This window comes from Vanellus vanellus, assembly GCF_965231255.1.
Source record: "Vanellus vanellus genome assembly, chromosome: 3".
NCBI lineage: Eukaryota > Metazoa > Chordata > Aves > Charadriiformes > Charadriidae > Vanellus > Vanellus vanellus.
The window spans coordinates 42,711,157-42,730,412 of record NC_138907.1 but is presented as its reverse complement, the minus strand read 5'-3'; the positions used below and the strand labels follow the sequence as shown (position 1 = coordinate 42,730,412).

At 38.1% G+C, this 19,256-nt stretch overlaps 1 protein-coding gene across 13 annotated transcripts in view; it reads right to left on the bottom strand.

Annotated features, from left to right (window-relative positions):
• The window catches only part of RGS7 (regulator of G protein signaling 7), a gene marked incomplete at both ends in the record, with an annotated part of 263,661 nt that overhangs the window by 107,885 nt on the left and 136,520 nt on the right, over positions 1-19,256 (bottom strand). For 11 of the 13 annotated variants that reach the window (XM_082481529.1, XM_082481530.1, XM_082481532.1 and 8 more), the window contains one exon: positions 1,794-1,844. The exons of the other annotated variants lie outside the window; for them this stretch is intronic. In XM_082481529.1, coding sequence (XP_082337655.1) covers positions 1,794-1,844 — 51 coding nt within the window. The remainder of the gene's footprint in view (positions 1-1,793; positions 1,845-19,256) is intronic. 13 annotated transcript variants of the gene reach the window in all.

The window sequence follows — 19,256 nt, the reverse complement described above, 5'->3', positions numbered from 1 at the left end:
ATTTCAGATCATTTCACAAGATTCCTGTAAAGCAGGGAAATAAATATCAGATACGCACCAAACAGCATTTGCTGCTGGCCGCACAAGAAACCTGCGGCAGAGCTTGGAACGAAATCATTACTTCCACGTTCCAACTCAGCTGCTCGAGCAATGATCTGTTCCTCACCGCACTGATTTTATTTGCAGTTCACTTTCCAGTTAGAATGCAGCCTCAGCAAGTCTGTCATTGACACCCAACTGGGGTGGAGAAGGGAAGACCAAGAGACATCATCGACCTGAACTTGGGCAAAGCATTTGATGCACACCATCCTGGGCTCTAAATTGGAGAGACATGGATTTGATGGATGGACAACTTGGTGGATAAGGAACTGGCTGGATGGCTGCACTAAGACAAATGCTGTTCCTCAAGGGTCAGTACTGGGACTGGTACTATTTAACATCTTTGTTAGCAATTGAGTGCACCCTCCGCAAGTTTGCCAATGACACCAAGCTGTGTAGATCAGTTGACACGCTAGAGGGGAAGAATGCAATCCAGAGGGACCTTGACAGGCTTGAGAGGTTGGCCTATGGCCAACAAGGTTCAACAAGGCCAAGTGCAAGTTCCTGCATGTAGGCTGGGGCAATCCCAAGCACAAACACAGGCTGGGCAGAGAATTGATCGAGAGCAGCCCTGAGGAAAAGGACTTGGGGGTGTGTTGGCTGATGAGAAGGTCAACAGGAGCCAGCAATGTGCGCTTGCAGCCCAGAAAGCCAACCGCATCCTGGGATGCATCAAAAAAAGCATGGCCAGCAGGCTGAGGGAGGTGATTCTGCCCCTCTACTCTGCTCTCATGAGACCCCACCTGGAGTACTGCATCCAGCTCTGGGGCCTCCAACATAAGAAGGACAGGGGCCTGTTAGAGCAAGTCCAGAGGAGGGCCACGAAGATGATCAGAGCGATGGAGCACCTCTCCTATGAAGACAGGCTGAGAGAACTGGCGTTGTTCAGCCTGGGGAAGAAAAGGCTCTGAGGACACCTTATAGCAGCCTTTCAGTACTTAAAGGGGGCCTACAGGAAAAGACGGGGAGGGACTCGTTATCAGTGAGTGCACTGACAGGACAAAGGGCAATGTTTTTAAACTGAAAGAGGGTAGATTTAGATTAGATATTAGGAAGAACTTCTTTACTGTGAGGGTGGTGAGACACTGGAACAGGTTGCCCAGAAAAGTTGTGGGTGCCCCATTCCTGGAGGTGTTCAAGGCCAGGCTGGATGGGGCTTTGAGCAACCTGGTCTAGTGGGAGGTGTCCCTGCCCATGGCAGGGTTGTTGGAACCAGATGTTCTTTAAGGTCCCTCCAACCCAAAACCATTCTACGATTCTGCAATTCTGTGATTCTATGATTCTAAGATGCTAGAAAAGTGTCCTAACTTAAGAATAGAAATGCAGCTCTTGGTAACAGTACATGAACGTACTTTATCAATTCTATTTATTTTTATACACGTTGAAAAATTCTGTTAAGAAAACAGCACGTGTTTAACGAACCATTTGGCATGACCCTTAGGAAACTCCTCCTGGAGAAGAACTTAATCTCATTTTTTACTAATTGAAGCAGCTCTTATTTTCATTCTGGTCCAATAACAAAATCCTCAGATTCTTAACAAAGCTTTCTAAGGTTTGATGCTATCTGTTTTGTTATTGAAATTACACTGGTCAAATTCTGCCTGGCCACCCCCACTGCAACAGAAGACAAAGTCATGTCCAATCATTTAAAAAGACAAACTAAAATTTTAAGACATGAAAAAAGCAGAAATTACCTGGGTCTTCTATAGATAAGTTCTTCGTTAACCATTGAACAATGTCTGAACCTAGGAACAAAAGAACAGGCATTTTTAGATTAGTAAGTTTTCTCTTCCTATTTTTCAGTTCCCTAGGCCAATTAATATTGTTCTTCCATGTAAAAGAGATCGACATGTTTTGCTCAGTGTGTCTAGAAAAAAACCAGACCATTCTATTTTTTGTGTGTTTTCTTTTAGCAAAGAAACATACCACTCACTTCTTTCTTTAGACCAAGACGCATAAAATGTAATAGAAGTGCATTAAGGGTATGATAAAAGCCTGCATTTCAAAAATTACATTACTGCAAAATTTACACAGAAAAACAAACACTTTATTAAGTTAATACTAAGTTTTCCCCACCTTCCAAATTAGCTTACAAATGAAGCCTAGAAAATGTAAATGCAATACACATTGTGATTATGCAATATATGGAGTACATGCTGCAGGCTGTGCTGGAGGCTTAAAAGCCTTCTTGGGACTAATACATGGCATTAGGAGCTCCTCTTAGGAGCTGCAGCCTGTGTTCAGTTTTGCCTTCTCATTTTATTTTCTTTAACTATCATTTGGGCCGTAGTGACTTTCAACCCATTCCGCTGGCTACTAGTAAAATCATATCCAGTTACCTAAACATGTCCTACCAATTTTTGAAACTCCGCCTCGTCAATAAGCTCTTGACAGAATTCTTTTTTCCCCTGGCGCTAAAGCTCTTTCCTTACCACTGCAGTCTCTCTTATTCTTCTGTATCCCTTCATTTACTGCCTATCCGTTTCTTTCTATTTAATTCCCTGTCCTTATTTTAAGGTCCCATGTTACTGCTCATTTCTTAACTCCTTCGACACCGGACTCCCTGCTGTCTTTCACACAGAGTATCCTTCCAGCCCCCACTTCCTAACCCCTCTGCTCCTCTTGGCCATGCACTTCCTATCACACTTTCCCCTCCACGTGCCAAGTCACAAGCTGCAGTCGGTCTTGTTTTTCAGACTGAAAGCTACAGTTGAACTTCACCTTCTATAAGCATGAATTACAAAATGAATTATGAAGCAGTTCTGCAGACAAAAAGACAAACACAATCATGACTGAAGTGACTTTAAATAACCAAATTAGCTTAAGGGGAATATATACTGAAACACTGAGGGGGAGTTATGTGCATGTTCTCTGTGTTTCATGACGGTTGCATCATGACTCCAGTTCAGACAAGCGACATAATAGATACACATACCCCATAATACTTCCTCACAGAACCAATATTTCAGTCGCTCATCCATTTCTCAGCAGACATAACAACATCATTCTTTTATAAACCTTAAATTTAAAAAGATAATAAAAATCTACACAATCTACACAAATATAAACCAAATCAAAACAATACAATACCATGAATGGGCAATAATACATAGCATTAGAATGTGGAGGATACTTCCCCTGTCACTCCCTAACTTCAGATTTCTTCCTGTACTTCCCATAGTGCATAATTTCCTTTGGTCTCCTTAAGGTAATGAATATGATATTTTTAAAAAGCATTTCAGAGAAGAAAGAAAATTTATTTCTCCTTACTTTCTTAATTTTAAAGAATATAATTTTGTAGCTTTTATTACACTCAGTGAACAGCTTTGTCATGTATTTTACACAGACCAGTTGATTATATCATAACTTTTCATGCTTGTATGCATTACAAAATTGATTACACAGCTATGAAAGCTGTGGAGATTTTACAACAATGTTCAGAGCAGATATTTTCACTGCTATGTTACATATCTAAATTTTGATAGATATTAAACTCCAGTGGCACCATTTCTCATAGCATATACATGGAATTATTCCTTAAATGAGGCAATTTACCTTTGCAGGTTGTTGGATGTGTACAAAATGTTTCAGACAGATATTCCTACCTCAAAATATTCTATGTTTATGCATTTTTATAAATACAATTTCTGTTCTTTATTTATACATATGAACTGAATGAGGTTGACACTGAAGGAAGAAGTTTAGCTTAGTATAGGTTGAAACTTCATAGGCTTCAATGACAGTTCCAAGTCTAGCTATATTTTTGTCAGCTGACTAGAGAAGTTAGTCAGGCCTAAATGTTTTCCTAGACCCTCAAAGGTCAGAGACAAAAAGTAATTAGAAAAATAACATGCCATTTTTGAATACTGATTCTTAACTTTGTCTTCCTTCAAATCCCCCAGGTTCCATATGGGAAGAAATTTTCTATTCTTTTTATCTCAACTTCAAATACTTCTTTCTTCTTTACCTCTTTTGAAAACTTTCCTACAGTGACACACCATATTCCTCTGTTCTCAGCTCCGGGCACCACATTTGTGTACATGGTCTACACATCAGAAATTTCACCTCCGTATGCCACGCTGCCTTCTTGCTTATAAATAATAGTGGGAAACGGGATTTCTTGACAATTGCATCATCTAATTCTGAAAGATCATTACTGCTCTATTCACTTTTTACACTGAAGCCATTCCCGCGGTACCCGAAAGCCTGCACAGCAGTTTAAGCCAGCTATCACATTCGAACACTCCGATGATTTCAGCTGCATGTCTTCAATGACAAAATCCCAGACAAATAAATATTAACATGAACACTCTCCTTCTAGTGTGAAGGTTATTCAAGTAAAGCAAAGCTGCAAGTAATTTGTCATATCACAAGTGAGAAATTTATCAGTTCATATTCCTTTGGGAGATCTTGTGGCCAACTCTTGTCCTAAAAAAAATAATAAAGGTATTATCTTGAATAGCTTGCTGTGGTTTTTTTTAGCTGCTACTTTTAATGTCAAATCAACAAAATTATTTCATTCAATCATTCCTGTGCCCTTTTCTAAGGTTTATTACTTATGCAAATGTGTTTCTAAAAGCAATACCATTACTATATTTTCTTATCTCAGGAAAAGAACAAGGCAGTGAATGCTTTATAGGAAACCAGTATTTCCTTCGAGTCCTAGCTTTGACAATCAGGTGACCAGTAAATTCATGTCATATTTCATACACCACACTTCACATCTACAGGAATCATGATCCAAGAAATAGGATGAAAAAGATTGCACACTTCATTATTTGTAAATGAGAACTAATACTTGTAGAATACAACATCTTTAAGCTTCAGTCCTGAATCTGTCTTATTACCAGGAACCTATTATAAACGCAAGCGAGTCAGATGATATAAATTCTATGGAAGCCACTACCTTGGTATTGGACTCTCCTGAAAAGCAAAATTTCAGCAATCTGAAATAGAAAAGGTTTGCCATGTCAGAAGGATACTCAGTTTTTGTGTACTGTTTAATGTGCCAGTCACTGGTAATGTATGATAACAAAACACCCAATAATAACATTTTCAAAGTAGATTCTCAAGCTAAGTTCCCCAAGTCCCCCTGCCTCACTTCCAGAAGGCAGCTAAAAGGCAAGCTGGTTATTAGATCTATAAGGTGCAGAAGACTGAAGTTAAATTGCCAGCTGAATTTTGAAATCCCAGAAGAACCCTCAATTGTCATGCCAATTCCTATAGCAAATAAAACTGGACAAGACAAAATGATAATTTGTAATAATAAACTAAAGCTAGTACAAGCAGAAAACATTTGAAAATAGTTTTTTTAGACTCAGAACATTAGAGCCATTGATTAAATGCCAACAGATATCCAGATAAGGTAATAAAAATCACAAGATCTTACTCAAGTCCAAAAATATGACAAACTTTCAACTTTTTAAAGAAAGAGGCAAAAATATGTCTACATTCATATACAAACAAAAAAGACTCAAGCGTGTTCTTTGTAAAATGTACTTGTTGAAAACTCAACAAGTTATTAATTTTAAGTTAAATGGTCCAAAACCAGCAGTTGCTGAAGCTGTCACAGCATCTTAAGAAAATATTTTGGAGGAAAGGGTGCTTTCTGAAATCTGCAATGCTAATTTCCAAGTCAAAGTCATAAAGGTCAGTGCAATGCTAAGGTTAGATTTCAAAAACAAAACCTTTATTTTAAACAAGTCTTTATAGAGTGCATTTCAAAAAGGTGTTGATTCTGAACTATAAAAAATTTCACAGGAATTATACTTCCATTTTTTGCTATGCATAGATGCAAAGAGCCATGTAAGCCTTGATCTGACCACAAAAAGATACGCTAGTAAATCTGCAAAGGAAAATCAAAACGAAAATTCAACATGCTCTATCTTTTTAAAAATTCAAAAACATATTTATCTGAAGAAAATTAAAGTTGTAAGAGAGTACATTTTATTAATCAGAATCACAAACCATGAGACCACTGAGAAACTCAATGATTTCTTATTGCATGAGGAGACAGGTTCAACCTTGCAAAAAATATGCTTTTACTGCTAATATCTTCATGTAGTAACCAATCTCTATTCTTTTTTTACTTGTAGATCTCAGAGTATTTGCAGATAATGAAGAGAGACAAGGATGCAGGAAGCTCCCCTGTGTTACTGATACCAAGAGAGAGGGTTTTGCTGCTGACAACCCAGCAAACACTCTATCTTCATCAAGACTTTTGCCATCTGAAGTCCCAAGAGTGACATAAACATCGTGACATTTGTCCTGTGCTGTGAAAGCTGGGAAAGTGGGCCTGTTGGGTGGGTGCTTGTTTGCGGAAAGGGGGCTCCCTCATGGTAACCCCTCGGTCGGCTGGGCCACCTTCCGTGCTTCACCACCACCTGGTCTTGAGAATGCGGAGAATTCTGTGCAGGACAACTCACAGTAAGGAAAACTTAATAAACATCACACTACAAATTACCAGTTTCTAAATTTAAGACAACAGGACTGTTACTAAATTAGTAAGGGAAGACCACTGTGTTTACATTCTTTCCTTTTTTTTTTTTTTTTTTTTTCATTGGGAGAGGAGTGAGATGTGTTATTTTGTCTTCAACACCATTGTTTTGTCACAGTACTTCATGGTGATACATCAGGAAATTAAGTTTTGTTACTGATACACACTTCAAAATCCTTGGCCATGAGTGTGTGAAAACAGTATCATGTGCAATTTCATTTCTCACCACTGATTCAGATATTGGAAACACAGAAACTGGCTAAGATGAGCAGGGAGATTATAAAGGCCGGTGGGCTATCAGGTTCTCCGCACCAGCTGTTTTCTCACAAAAATTGCTCTCTATGGAGACTTGGACTCTGCGAGAAAGGGCTTTCACTGTTGAAAGGGACACGATGATCTGCATTCTCCCTGAAGTTTTCATGGCCACAAACCATAGCTCTGTTACATCAGCCTGGATATTCTACAGTTTCTTTTCTTTCTCTGAGGCATAGCTTGCTCATGAATTCTGCGTGCATACATCTGAAAGAAATCAAGTACCACATATTTCAGGGCAGAAAGGCAGAAGGAAGAAAAGCAATGACTGTATTATCTTTCTATATACTTGTGGAAAACCAAAATTGGATCCCTACTGGATTATTCAGCGTATTTTTTCCTTATGTCTATTATAGCTGAGCAAAGAGAAGGTTTGCATCAGACACCTGATAGTGCTGTGCACAGAAAGGTGAAAGATAGAAGGGTGTGGGCGCTCCTCTCTGGGGCTGAGGTTGCAGTAGTGCTTAAAGGAACAAGGACTTAGTTGCCCATAAATTATGACTCTAGTCAGTGCCAAACTGCATTTGATTTCAGTCTAACAGAAAATGGATTCAGAGATGCTTTGATTGCCCAGTTCTTAGTTTCAGAAGTAAGCTGGTAGCAAATGTTTAGATGGTAAAAAGGAGAGATAAGGGAAATGACACAAAGAAGCTGTGTAACTGAATTTGGATTTATTTCATACTAATTTAAATGCTTTCTACCTTGCATTCTTATTTAACAGTTTTCTCTTTCTTTTCTCCATTCTTTTGGATTAATAGAAGATAAATTTATAGACCTAATCTGGTATAATTGTTTACCATGAGCAGCAACAGAGCCAAAATTGTGATAATTTGAACACGTTGCTGATTGCATGTACATATTTAACCTACTGACCTTTACTATTTAAATGGGTTGACTTTTAAAAGAAGGACATCATTGATCAAAGTGCAGTTTGATTAAGGAAATTTACATCTCAACTTTCACACATTTAATCCTGCCACTTGCTTTTAAAATTATTGATGAAAACAAATGCACAAACTTACTCTTTTGACTTACTAGAATTGGAGGTGGACCACACATTTGTTTGAGTCCCCTTACAACTCAAGGAAATTTTTACCCACTTGCAGGTTTAAAAATCTCATCTGAATAATACTAACCATAAAAAGAATATGAAATATTTTAATGAAACTACTCAAGCACAAAAATAATTACAGTTTTCTAGTTTTAAAACAATATAATAAGCAGCAATAATTTCTCATTTTTTTTCCAGTGAAGATGGACACAGGAATTTGCAGAAATAAAAACTTAAAATTAATCATCCTACTGCTTTTGAATTGGACCTTCTCATTCTATGCTGTAAGCAATCTTCAAAAATACTCAAACCTAGAAGGGCAGAAAGGATCCATACTTCTGGTTAGCATAACCCTATGAAGAACAATGTGTCACTTGAAATTGTTAAGTTCCTGAATCTCTGCTTCTGAGGGGAAAAATAAACTACTTTCACATTGTGAAAGAGCTAATACAGGATGAGAAAAAAGTCTCCTAACTTCCTACATACAGAAAATCACCCAATAGCGCTGACCAACAAATTCCAGTAATGTAAATTCTGCAGTCAGACCCTGTCTCATAACCAAGCTTCAGAACAGAAATCCAGTTCAATAAAGACTAAAAGGGTACTTAATCATGGCTGCATTTCTGTGCCCGCTCTTTATTCTAACAGTGCCAATCCACACAGGCCCCTGTCTTCTGCAGCAAAAGGAACTGCCACTTCATTCCAGCAACATTTACCTCTAAAGCTTCTCAAAAGACATTCTCTGCTTAGATCTCTTCAACAGCCACAAGTGACTGTTTTACAGATGACACTAGCTGTGCATAATTGGCAAGATACCAGTAACCACAGATGGGACCCCTGTAATCCCAAGGCTGTTATAATAAGGACTAGAGTTTAGCATCTTGCTGAAGAACATTGCTTCATGCTAAACATTTGCAAGACAAAAGGGATGCTCTTTAGAAAAACTAGGTAGTATGAAAACCTAGCACAGCCTTTCTCTTGTAAAGGAATTTTTATGCTCTTCTTCAAAATGATGTAAAGCCATGTGATCTTGTTTGACTATAATAAAATATCAGTGTTCAGCTGACACAAATAAAGAAAATACTATATTTTAGATTTCCCTGATGACAAAACCTTATAGTTCTATGGAAAAAGTATTTGTGGGAAAAAAAAAAAAAAACAGGAAAGACACGTAGAATTCTGAACACCATAAGGTTGCCCTGAAGAAATTTCATTTATGAGAAATCTTCACCTCAGATAGAAAAAAATAAAAAGAACACTTCGTTTTTAAACATTGTATGCATAATCCAAGCAAAACTTCTAAAGTCTGTGATGACCAAGGAGCCCAGGAGGCTTATCAGTGAGACCTACTTGATTCCCTGTCCATCAGAAATCTTAAACAACGGTAAAAGAAGATTAGAAGCTAAGGATTTTAAATTTTCCTCATAAGTATGACCCATTCTTCCTCTCCTCTCAACCAATTCCTCTCTTCGTCCTTCAAACACATCCAAACATTTGGGTACTATTAAGAGAGAAATAGAAAAGAATTCAGTAGCTTGTCATGTTCTCCTTCCCTCATTATTTTAGGAACCCTCAAGCTAAATCCCGTCCTCCAAATAGTTTTAGATCACCTCCAAGCGGAGAGCAGGAACACTCCAAACACCAAGCCTAACTGTGTCCATGCTCTTCCCAACACTACTGTGTACTGCGTAAATCAATTGGCAATGAAGCTGTTCTGCAGTCTCAATGCCCCACCTGGTAGGAGAGTGCCTAGCCACCAGCCTAAAGAACATTTTTTTCTGTCTCCGTCAGTGATGAACATAACTTCTTTATACAAAAAATGAGAAACTCCACCTGGAAGAGAACAGTCTCCGCTGCCTGTTGATTATATTCTCTAAAGCATGGGGCAACTTAGTCCAAATTTCTGCTTAGGCACAAGCAATTTCAAGCATTTGCACCTGAGATTCTCCACCTCAGCCTCTAGGCATGCTGGTCTGGGTCCCTTTTAATTCCTTTTGCTGGATCTGTAATGTTTTCGTGTTAAAAAGCTTTGGAGATAACAGGAGAAAATAAATGCTTTGTTACCCTGTAGGACACCCACGTGGGGAGTGGAGCAACTGGAGTCCCCTCCCTACTGCAGTGAAGGCTGGTTTATGGAAAGTAGAACAGCATTGGCAAGTGCGTCCTGGTGCAGCACACAGCAGCGTATGAATGTGAGAGCAGCCTCCCTCAAGAAAAGCCAAGAAGAAAACGGATCTGTGACTCTTATCCCAAGTTTGTCCTCTGGTTCCTGAAATAATATGTAAAAGGGCAACAATAACATCATTGTTGCCTAGCTATCTTGAACTCTCACTCTGAAAATTCATCCGAGATTATTTCAGGAAAACTGACAACACATTTTTGAGGGACAAATTTGCTAATTACCATAAATAATTTGTCTGGCTTTCTTTTAAAGTCTAGTAGATGTTTCACTCTATCTTGCTGACAATTAGGTATAGAAAACAGGTAGCTTGATAAGCACAATTTTTTGGAGCTCACTGCTGAGGAAACACCACAAAATTTCACTTATCACCTCCTAAGTCTTCTTTCTTAATGAGCAAGCGAGTTTCAAATTAACAGAAGAACAATTTATTGTTAGTTTAATGATGGAGGCTTCCTCAGGGGAAAGCATCACCAAGGCGTAATTCAGCAGGGGCTGAAATTTCTAAACGAAGGCATTTCCTAAGTCATTTGAATGGCTTTCTTCCTCTGGAGAAGTAAAAATAATATGCTTATGCTCAGACTATACTGAGACCATAATCTAAGTGTTCTGGGGGAACATGGGCAGGTGAGACCTCAGAGCTAAAGGGCTGCAAAGCAGAACGATGTCAGGGTGGAGCCAGAGAGGAACAGACAAGAGTATTTCATGCAGTGCTTGTAGAGAGGAGCAACCACTGTAAATAATTTTATAGCCCTTCTGAACTACAGTTGGTGTCCATGCATAAATTTTGAAGTCATCTAATTTTATGATTTGCATAAATCTCAATTACCTGAGCTTATACCTGCTTAAAATATAAAAAGAGATTATTTAATTTTGGATTTTTTTAAGACCCATACAAATACACATTGGAGATACTACAGCAGATTTCACAACTGCAATGTCTTGAAAAGAAAGCCAAGCTAGAAAGAAATATTCCTCAAAGTGGCAGTGGCGCTATCCAAGGCAACCCTATTAACTTTCTGTAGCATTGTCATCACATACTGCAGCTTCTGCCCTCTTAGTTTTTCCAAAATTGCGAATGACTATTAGTCAAACATGTTCTTTCTCTCATACACGAATCAGCAAGTGTCTGCAAGTTGCACTGTGATAACCTTTGTAACACAGTAAAAGCTGCCTGAGATCACCTCTGCCACAACAAAGTTTACTTTATTTTTTTACATCGACAGTTTGAAAATAGTGTGTACAAACACAGCCTCCAAGTTCAACAAAAAGGCTTTGTGAAATTCTTCACCATGCTATTGCTTTAAGCAATTCTGTATTTTTTTTTCATATTTCCACTTCAATTTCTCTAAGAAATATGATATTTTCTTTCCGAAATGGTTCTTCTAATTCTTGCCATACTGCCCCCCAAAGACACCCACACACAGATGGCAATGGAAGGAAGTGAGGCAGCAATGTAATTTTTGCTAGGCACTTCACATTCACGGAGGATTTTCACAGGGGAAAATCCTGAAGTCCTAATTCAGGGGTAATGGGAATACATATAAAAATGATATATGATTTGACTTGTGATTTTGACTCCAGGAAGAAAGTCAGTGGAGACACAGTGACTTATAGTTTTGACATTTGCCCAGCAACAATGTCAACGCGCTTCCTTCCTCACAAAGCGTTCCTACACAATAATAGTTAATTTATACAGCTGGTTTGAAAATGGGTTTTTCCACTGTTGCTATTTCAAAACACTCTTTCGGTGACTCATGCTTTTACTGTTCTCTATGCTTAAGACTCTGAAAACTTATGTCCAAAAATCCCTTTTGATCACCACAGATTTCCTGAATAACCCAAGCTATTTAATTTAGTTATTTTGACTAAAATACACCCTCCAGAAAGATTTAGTGATGTCAAGTACAACAGCATAATTTGATGCTCTGCAGAAACTCCTGATAAAAGTTGCAGGATTGGATATAAAGAACCCAAAAGTTCACCTCGAATTTGCTCATTAGCCAGCCACTCTCACAACTACAGAAACAATTCCAACGGCAAACCTCATCTCAATAAAAGAGATTCTACAACATGGCGGTTGCACAAATAACTTATCTTCAGAGATAACACCCAGTGTGGGGGCACAGGATATAACAGAAAGCCCCGAAACACAAATTTCATGACAAAATGCCAAGAAATTGCAGAATAGAACCACATTGTTTGGCCAAACCCCCATCTGGGCGTTTTAGTGCTTTTATTTTTTGACACATAGGTCCCACCATTCCACAGCCTCCAGCACAGACCAGCTATTTTTCAGCTAATAGCAATAAATACAAAATATCAGATACAAGAAAGGTTGCTGAAGCTGAGTAGAAACTTTCATCCTTAATCCTAATATTCAAGTGTTACACCAGAAATGTCATTGACTATGATCAGAACTTTGCTTAAGGCATCTTTTTTTTCTATTTGAAATATGAAATGTTTTAATATTCAATAGACCACAGAAAGTTCAAATGAATTTCTATTTTTGATTAAGCTGTGCTGGATGTTTTTGTGCTATTTCCTCCAGATCCATGATTATTTTAATACTGCTATGTCTCAGAGTTTACACTTCAAAGATCTGCTGCAGGGCTACATTTTCAAAAAGGAAAAGAAACGAAGTTATTCAAATTGTAAGTACCTATACTTTGGAGCTTTAGTCTGACTGAAAATCTAATCCCATTCAGCTTTTACCAAAATATGGGATTGTTTCAAGGCTTTATTATGCTCAATTGCTTGGCACAATAAAAATCATTTACATCATACAGCATGGAACGAACTGTGTTAGAAATGAAACTGATCTTTGCTCCAACTTGATACTTCCACCAACTTCAGCATATTTTTCATTTGCAGTCTTTCATCGCTGTTCAGAGATTATAAATTAACTTATTCTAAATGTCAATAAGTGCGCGGCATGAGTGTCAGAAGCAGATATGACTGAGTCTGTTCTCAGAGAAATAAAAATCTCGTGGTTCTTCTCACGGTAGTTCTTTACATATGCACCTCAAGGACTTTGTCACAATAAAGGCAAAATCTATTAGCTCTTGAGGATAATTCCCAAAGATTCGTCGAAATGTAGGTTGTGCTGACAATTGAAATTCTCTAACATGATTTATCCATTAATGAAGATTTATCAAAAATTTAAAAAGACATGAACTACCATTTTAAAATGCAATCAACAGCTCTTGGGTTTCAAATAAAGTTAATCATGCTATCCATAATCAGTACTGTATTTCTGTATAAAATTGAAGTACGGTATATGCTCATATATGTGAGTATATATGCCAGCTGTCATATAAATTATGCTCCCACCCAAACACAACAAACTTAGCAAACCGAGAAGTAAAACTTAAAGAACATAAATCCTTCTACATTTTAGTTTACCAAGTTCACTGCTTTGCTTCTTTCTTTCCCCAGGGACATTCACATGAGCATTTGTGAGATATTAATTGCAGCCCTGTAGCTAGTATTGGCTTTTTGTCCATGATATTTTTTTAGGAATTCAAAAGCAGCCTTTCTGCTTTTACAAGTAACTTGGTACCATATTAACCAAATGTGTCCTAGAAGCAAAGTATATTGCTTTCCATCAGTATCAGCTTCTGGCAATGACCATAGAGCCATCACCAATTTCTCCATTTTAGGAATGTCTCTTGGAGCCTGGACAAAGTAATGACCTCTGCAAAAACCTCCTGTCTTCTCCCATTCCTGCCCTCACATTCATTATGTCCAGAGCTACCGTTTGAGACACTAATCCACTGGCTCGTGGGAAGTACTTGGAAGTTTGTGTGAGAAAACAGGAGGGAGTAATTTTCAGCCATCCATTATCAGGCAGAAGAATAACAAAGACGACATTATTCTGAACAATGCTGGACCACTAGCCTGTGATGCAACCTTTGGTAGGTCACAGGGCTTGTATTTATCTCTACAGTAAAGATAATAGTTCCCCATACTGTGTTGTGGATTTGGGAGGCTAGAGAACAGGGAAGCCTTTTGAAAAGATCGACCTGGAGGTATTGGTGTAATAAATAATACTACGTGTCCTGGAATCTTGCTTCTATTCTTCATGTTATTTTACTGTACATTTCAAAGTTTTATTTCATTTGGATGAAACAGCTGAGAAGGGACGGTGTCTTACTGTGAACACAGGATGGGTCCTTTATAACTTAGACGCATGAGTACAGAAGCTCTTTGTGAGGATAAGGCTGTAGCTCATTATTTTTTTCCCTTTTCACAAGATGCAGAGAAAAATTAAGTTCATACTGTTGCCTAGGAGTATGCATTAACATGAATACTACTTTTAGCACCTGTTGCATCTTTGCTGTTTACATTGTCAGAGTAAGAATAGATAGTATCGAGATGTAAAAAAACCCGTGTTAAGGGAACATGTGGAGATGTGGGAAAAACATGTTCTTGCTGAACCTTCTTGCATCCTGAAAAGGGCCAAAATGAACTAACCAACAGATTAAAAAATAAAGCCGGCAGCCCTCTACTGCAACAGGAAACAGAAAACAACAAACCCCCCAAATTTAAATCTTTAAAGTATTTTTCCATGAAGTAATTATACCCTGTTCAATCTGGCAACAGCAATTAATACAATTCTCCTGGTAACCTATTGGCAGAAAAGAAACTGAGAGCAGCAAAGGGTGCCTGGACTAGCAAATACCCTGTTGATGGCGGAAGGCAGATCACTTCCCACGGCTTGATAGCTTGGGAACGGAGGCACTCTCCTCTCCAAAATACAGAGGAGAGGGAGTAGCGATAATATGACTGCTAAGAGTTTTTCTTAATGCAAAAGAGGACGGATATAGGTCACCTAGGAGGGAAGACTTAAGCAGATTATCCCCTTCCAATTTCTGCTTCACTTTGCACGAGGCAGGTCTATACTCAGAAACTAAGTATACATTAGGCTGTTTTAGTCCTCCTTTCTGTTATGCTAATTCTATTTGATCCTGCATAGAAATGAGTTTCTGCCAAATACCAATAGACAAGTAAGTGCCTGGTGTAGCATTGTTTTCAAAAAATAATGTCCAATGGATGGGAATAGAGGCTCCTGTTTACACATAACCTCCTTTGTTTCCTCATACCGTCCATGTTGCTGCATTTACTGGTGCCAAACTGCCATTGCCGATTATTTTTTTCTATAGGAAGTGATTTTTTATTAATTTAGGTGAGTATATTAAAAAAGATCTATAGATTCAACTTGGAAATGCTGATTTTCATATTTCCTAATAATAGTAATGAGGCTCCCCTCCCGAGTTACACTTCTAGAAAAGATTAGCACTGAAGGAAAGAAAGCAGCGAGATTTGGCCATTGTCAATACACCTTTAAATTTGAGTAATTTTTCCTTATTGCTTGTTTAAAATCACCATTTAGCTTGCCTTATGAGAGATGTACTTGCTAGTTAGTGTTTTCTTCTTTTTAGCAAGTGAGCTAACAAAGATAGACAACTTCTTTATCAAACAAGAGCACGTGTGCGCCGAGAAAATAGAGGAAAATTACAGCTCTGAGCACAGGTTCTTAAGATGAAGCACACACTAGTAACTCTTGCTACATAAAAAAAAATACATATATGTAATCCTTTAGTGCTGCCTAAACTTGCTGTATTCTAATCTTAAAGATGCTGATCACCAAGCCAAGTGTATCAGGGAAGGAGAAGATCTGGCAGAGGCAAAAGCTATTCCACAGTTTGGTGTTGTGGAGATCATTCAGTAACTTTAGTATGGAAGCATCGTATACTAACTGCTATTCAAACACATTGGAACAGCAAGTCCCTCTGCTAAGGACCCTAAAATCAGCATTTCTGATGAGACAATTTAACTGGATAACGAAAATTCTCTGTGTTGATTATATTCCATGGTTGCTCAATATAGCCCCTGACTTCTCTGTCATTCTCTGAGCTTCCCCAGCCAAAAAGGCAACCTCAAAAGGCTGCTTCACGAATCACATTAGAACTTGTGAGACACCAGAACTTCTACCCCGCAGCAAATTCTGAGGCTCTCAAACTTCATTTTGTTGTGAAGTGGAACCCCAACACCAAACATCAAACCTTTGCACAAAGTGAAAAATTCCAAAATATTTTCCTTTAATGCTATCAAAATGTTTAATTCAACAGGGGCAAAGCCTTTTTTTAGTATAAAACAAACAGAATGTTTCACCTTCATCTTTCTGACTCATAAGACAGCTTCTAACAGAAGTATAATAATAAAACAATAAAACCACAATGCAGTATTTCAGTACTTCCAGATAATGACAACGTCAAAGAAATTCTCATGAAACAGTGTGGCTGTGAAAACATTTCCCAGCAGAAAACTGACTTGCCACATAAGGCGTCAGAAAGGCTCTCAATGGATAATTCTTCTAAATTAAGCAGGTGTAGAAGGCTTGAACAGAACTAAGGTGGATGTGCTTCATTATGCTATGATGGTCTTAACTCTTTGACAAGACCAGAGGACAGTGCCGTAGGATCTGCTACACTTAAGTACTCAGGGAAAGTCAATTGATGCTGTTAGACACAAGAGACGAAACAAGAAGAGAATAAAGGGCAATCTCATCTGCCTTTTTCTCTTAAGGTGTTACCTTGTCAATGATTAACTCTATCAGAATGAGTCAAAATTTTTATTCCGCTGTATATCTTTAATAACACGCTGCTTCCATTTTAACCTAAATTAAATTCAAAGATATTCTTATCTTGCAATATAAACACCACAACTATAGCACTGTTAGCTCTGCTTAGCTCATATCATGCCTCTCTATTGATGATGAATCATCTCTCCTCCTACCGTATAGTAAAGAAAAAAAGATGAGCCTTGAAAAGCTAACACTTTTTGCAATTTTATACAGCAAATACCATTTGGAAAATGTATTTGTAAAATAACAATTCCTGTAACTACTATGTCGGTTTCCAGACAGTGAGTTATATACAGTGGGGATGAAAACATTTGGGAACTCTCCAGAATTTAATTTCTAAAAGATGTTCCCTTTGAAAGTAAGAGTGAGATTGAACTTAGTATTTTGGCAGTTTTGAATCATGTCATTTTAACTTTTAATTTCAGGTATATTTTTCATTCCGGTGCTATGCTTAAAATTAATTTCTATTTATTGACTGTGAAATCGAAGGGAATATTATAAAAATATTCTCTGTCTTAGTTGCAATGGGAAAATCCAAAGTAACTCCACTATGGTCACTAAAAAGGTTTCAAACGTTTTGAATCAACACAGTTTCAGGAAGTGGTTGAGCAAAATACTGAAATATGTCTCAAATTCTTCTCAACTATGACAAACGATGAGATTCAGAGCAAACAAATTCCGATTCAAAATTGCTTAAGAAACATAAAGTCTATATCTTTGTTCTTTCTAAGATCAATATGCATGCAAAATTGTACTGAAACCACCACTATCTTACTTCAAAGATAAAAAGAACTTCACTATACGGTACTGCACATTTTTGTCATAGAATGGTTTAGGTTGGAAGGGACCTTGAAGATCATCGAGTTCCAACCCCCCTGCCATGGGCAGGGACACCTCCCACTAGAGACCAGGTTGCTCAAAGCTCCATCCAGCCTGGCCTTGAACACCTCCAGGGATGGGGCCTCAACAACTTCTCTGGGCAACCTGTTCCTCAATTTCACCTTTGCTACCTCTGACAGGTGAAATGGATATACAAAATCAAGGCTCCAACTCTTCATATTGTTCAGGAAGATGTCCAGAACATCTGTCAAGCAGCTTCCTGTGCTATGTGAACTGAAGCAGCCATTCTCTAAAATGGACATCATCACAACTCCCACTATCTATAAAGAAGCATTCATGCTGCTTTGACACGAAACATGTTTTCTTTATCAGAGGCATTAGAAATGCGGTGATATCCCCTCCCTTCATCAAAAAGACCTCCTTTGTTTGAGGTACCTTCACAAGCTGCTTTCACAAGGAAACCTAGATGAATGCTTGTAACTGAAGTCATGCACGTAAAAACCAGGAGAATTATCTACTAGCTGTGCTCCCTCCTCCCTGCACACAGGGAAGCTGAGGGGGGATGGGTCTCTGGGGCATCGGACAAGGTGTGACTTGGCATGACTTAGATGCAGGTTAGGTGACTGAAAACAAGGCAAAAAGAAAAAAAAGTGGGTGTGTACAAACAAGTAGGACAAGAGGCTACTGAAATCTGTGCTACTTGAAGGACCCGCTGTCCTCTTGGTTTTGACTGATGCGGTCACCTGCTCCAAGCCTGGTTACCAGTATTTGGCACAAGAGGTATGGTTTATCAGAAGAATGATCACTGATCAAAAAAGCCTTTCAACAAGGGAAACAGGCAATGATACTCAGTTTGTCCCAGAAGACACACCGTTTAGAGTGTATCCCCTAAAGATATAAAATTTTAAAAGTACCCAGCATAGAATTATAGAAAATAATTTATTTGATTCACAATTTGCACAACAGTACGTGAAAGAATTTTAGCAACATTAACTCCCCTAGTACTGCCCTGATGAAGCCATGGTTCACTTTAGAGCTATGAGAGTGGTGACCAGAGAGGACAAGCAGACAACAGCCAAGTCAATGATGAGAATCCAAGAGACTTACTTCCCACTTAGGAGCCCTAGGTTATGCTAATATGCCTTAGACAACACTAGAAAGATTGAAGGTGTTTTTCTTTTTCTTTCTTTTTTTCTTTTTTTTTTTGGGGGGGGGAGGGGTGTGTGTGTGCATTTACAAGAGGAGTACAATATTCAAAATATTAAATAAATGTAATCAAAGAATGACAGGAAAATTCTCACATCACTTCAAGTGGGCAAAATGTAGTTGTAATAACTTATTGATTTTTAGAGTGCTGAACAGCTATCGCAAGTACTTCTTTAATAATGAATCAGCCTCAGTCTATTTATTTATAAAAGCCACGCAAGATACAGGAAATGTACAGATAAAGGCCAGTGTTTAACATGCTGAACTCAGGCAGTGCTTCTAAGCCTATCAGGCTTGTTCTTGATTTTATTTCATATGAAAACTTTTCATATCATTTGCATTGGTGGCTGTCATAAGATAAAGGGGTTTGGGTTTGGTGCATTTTTTATTAATCTTAGCATACTATTTGGTTTTAATCCATTAC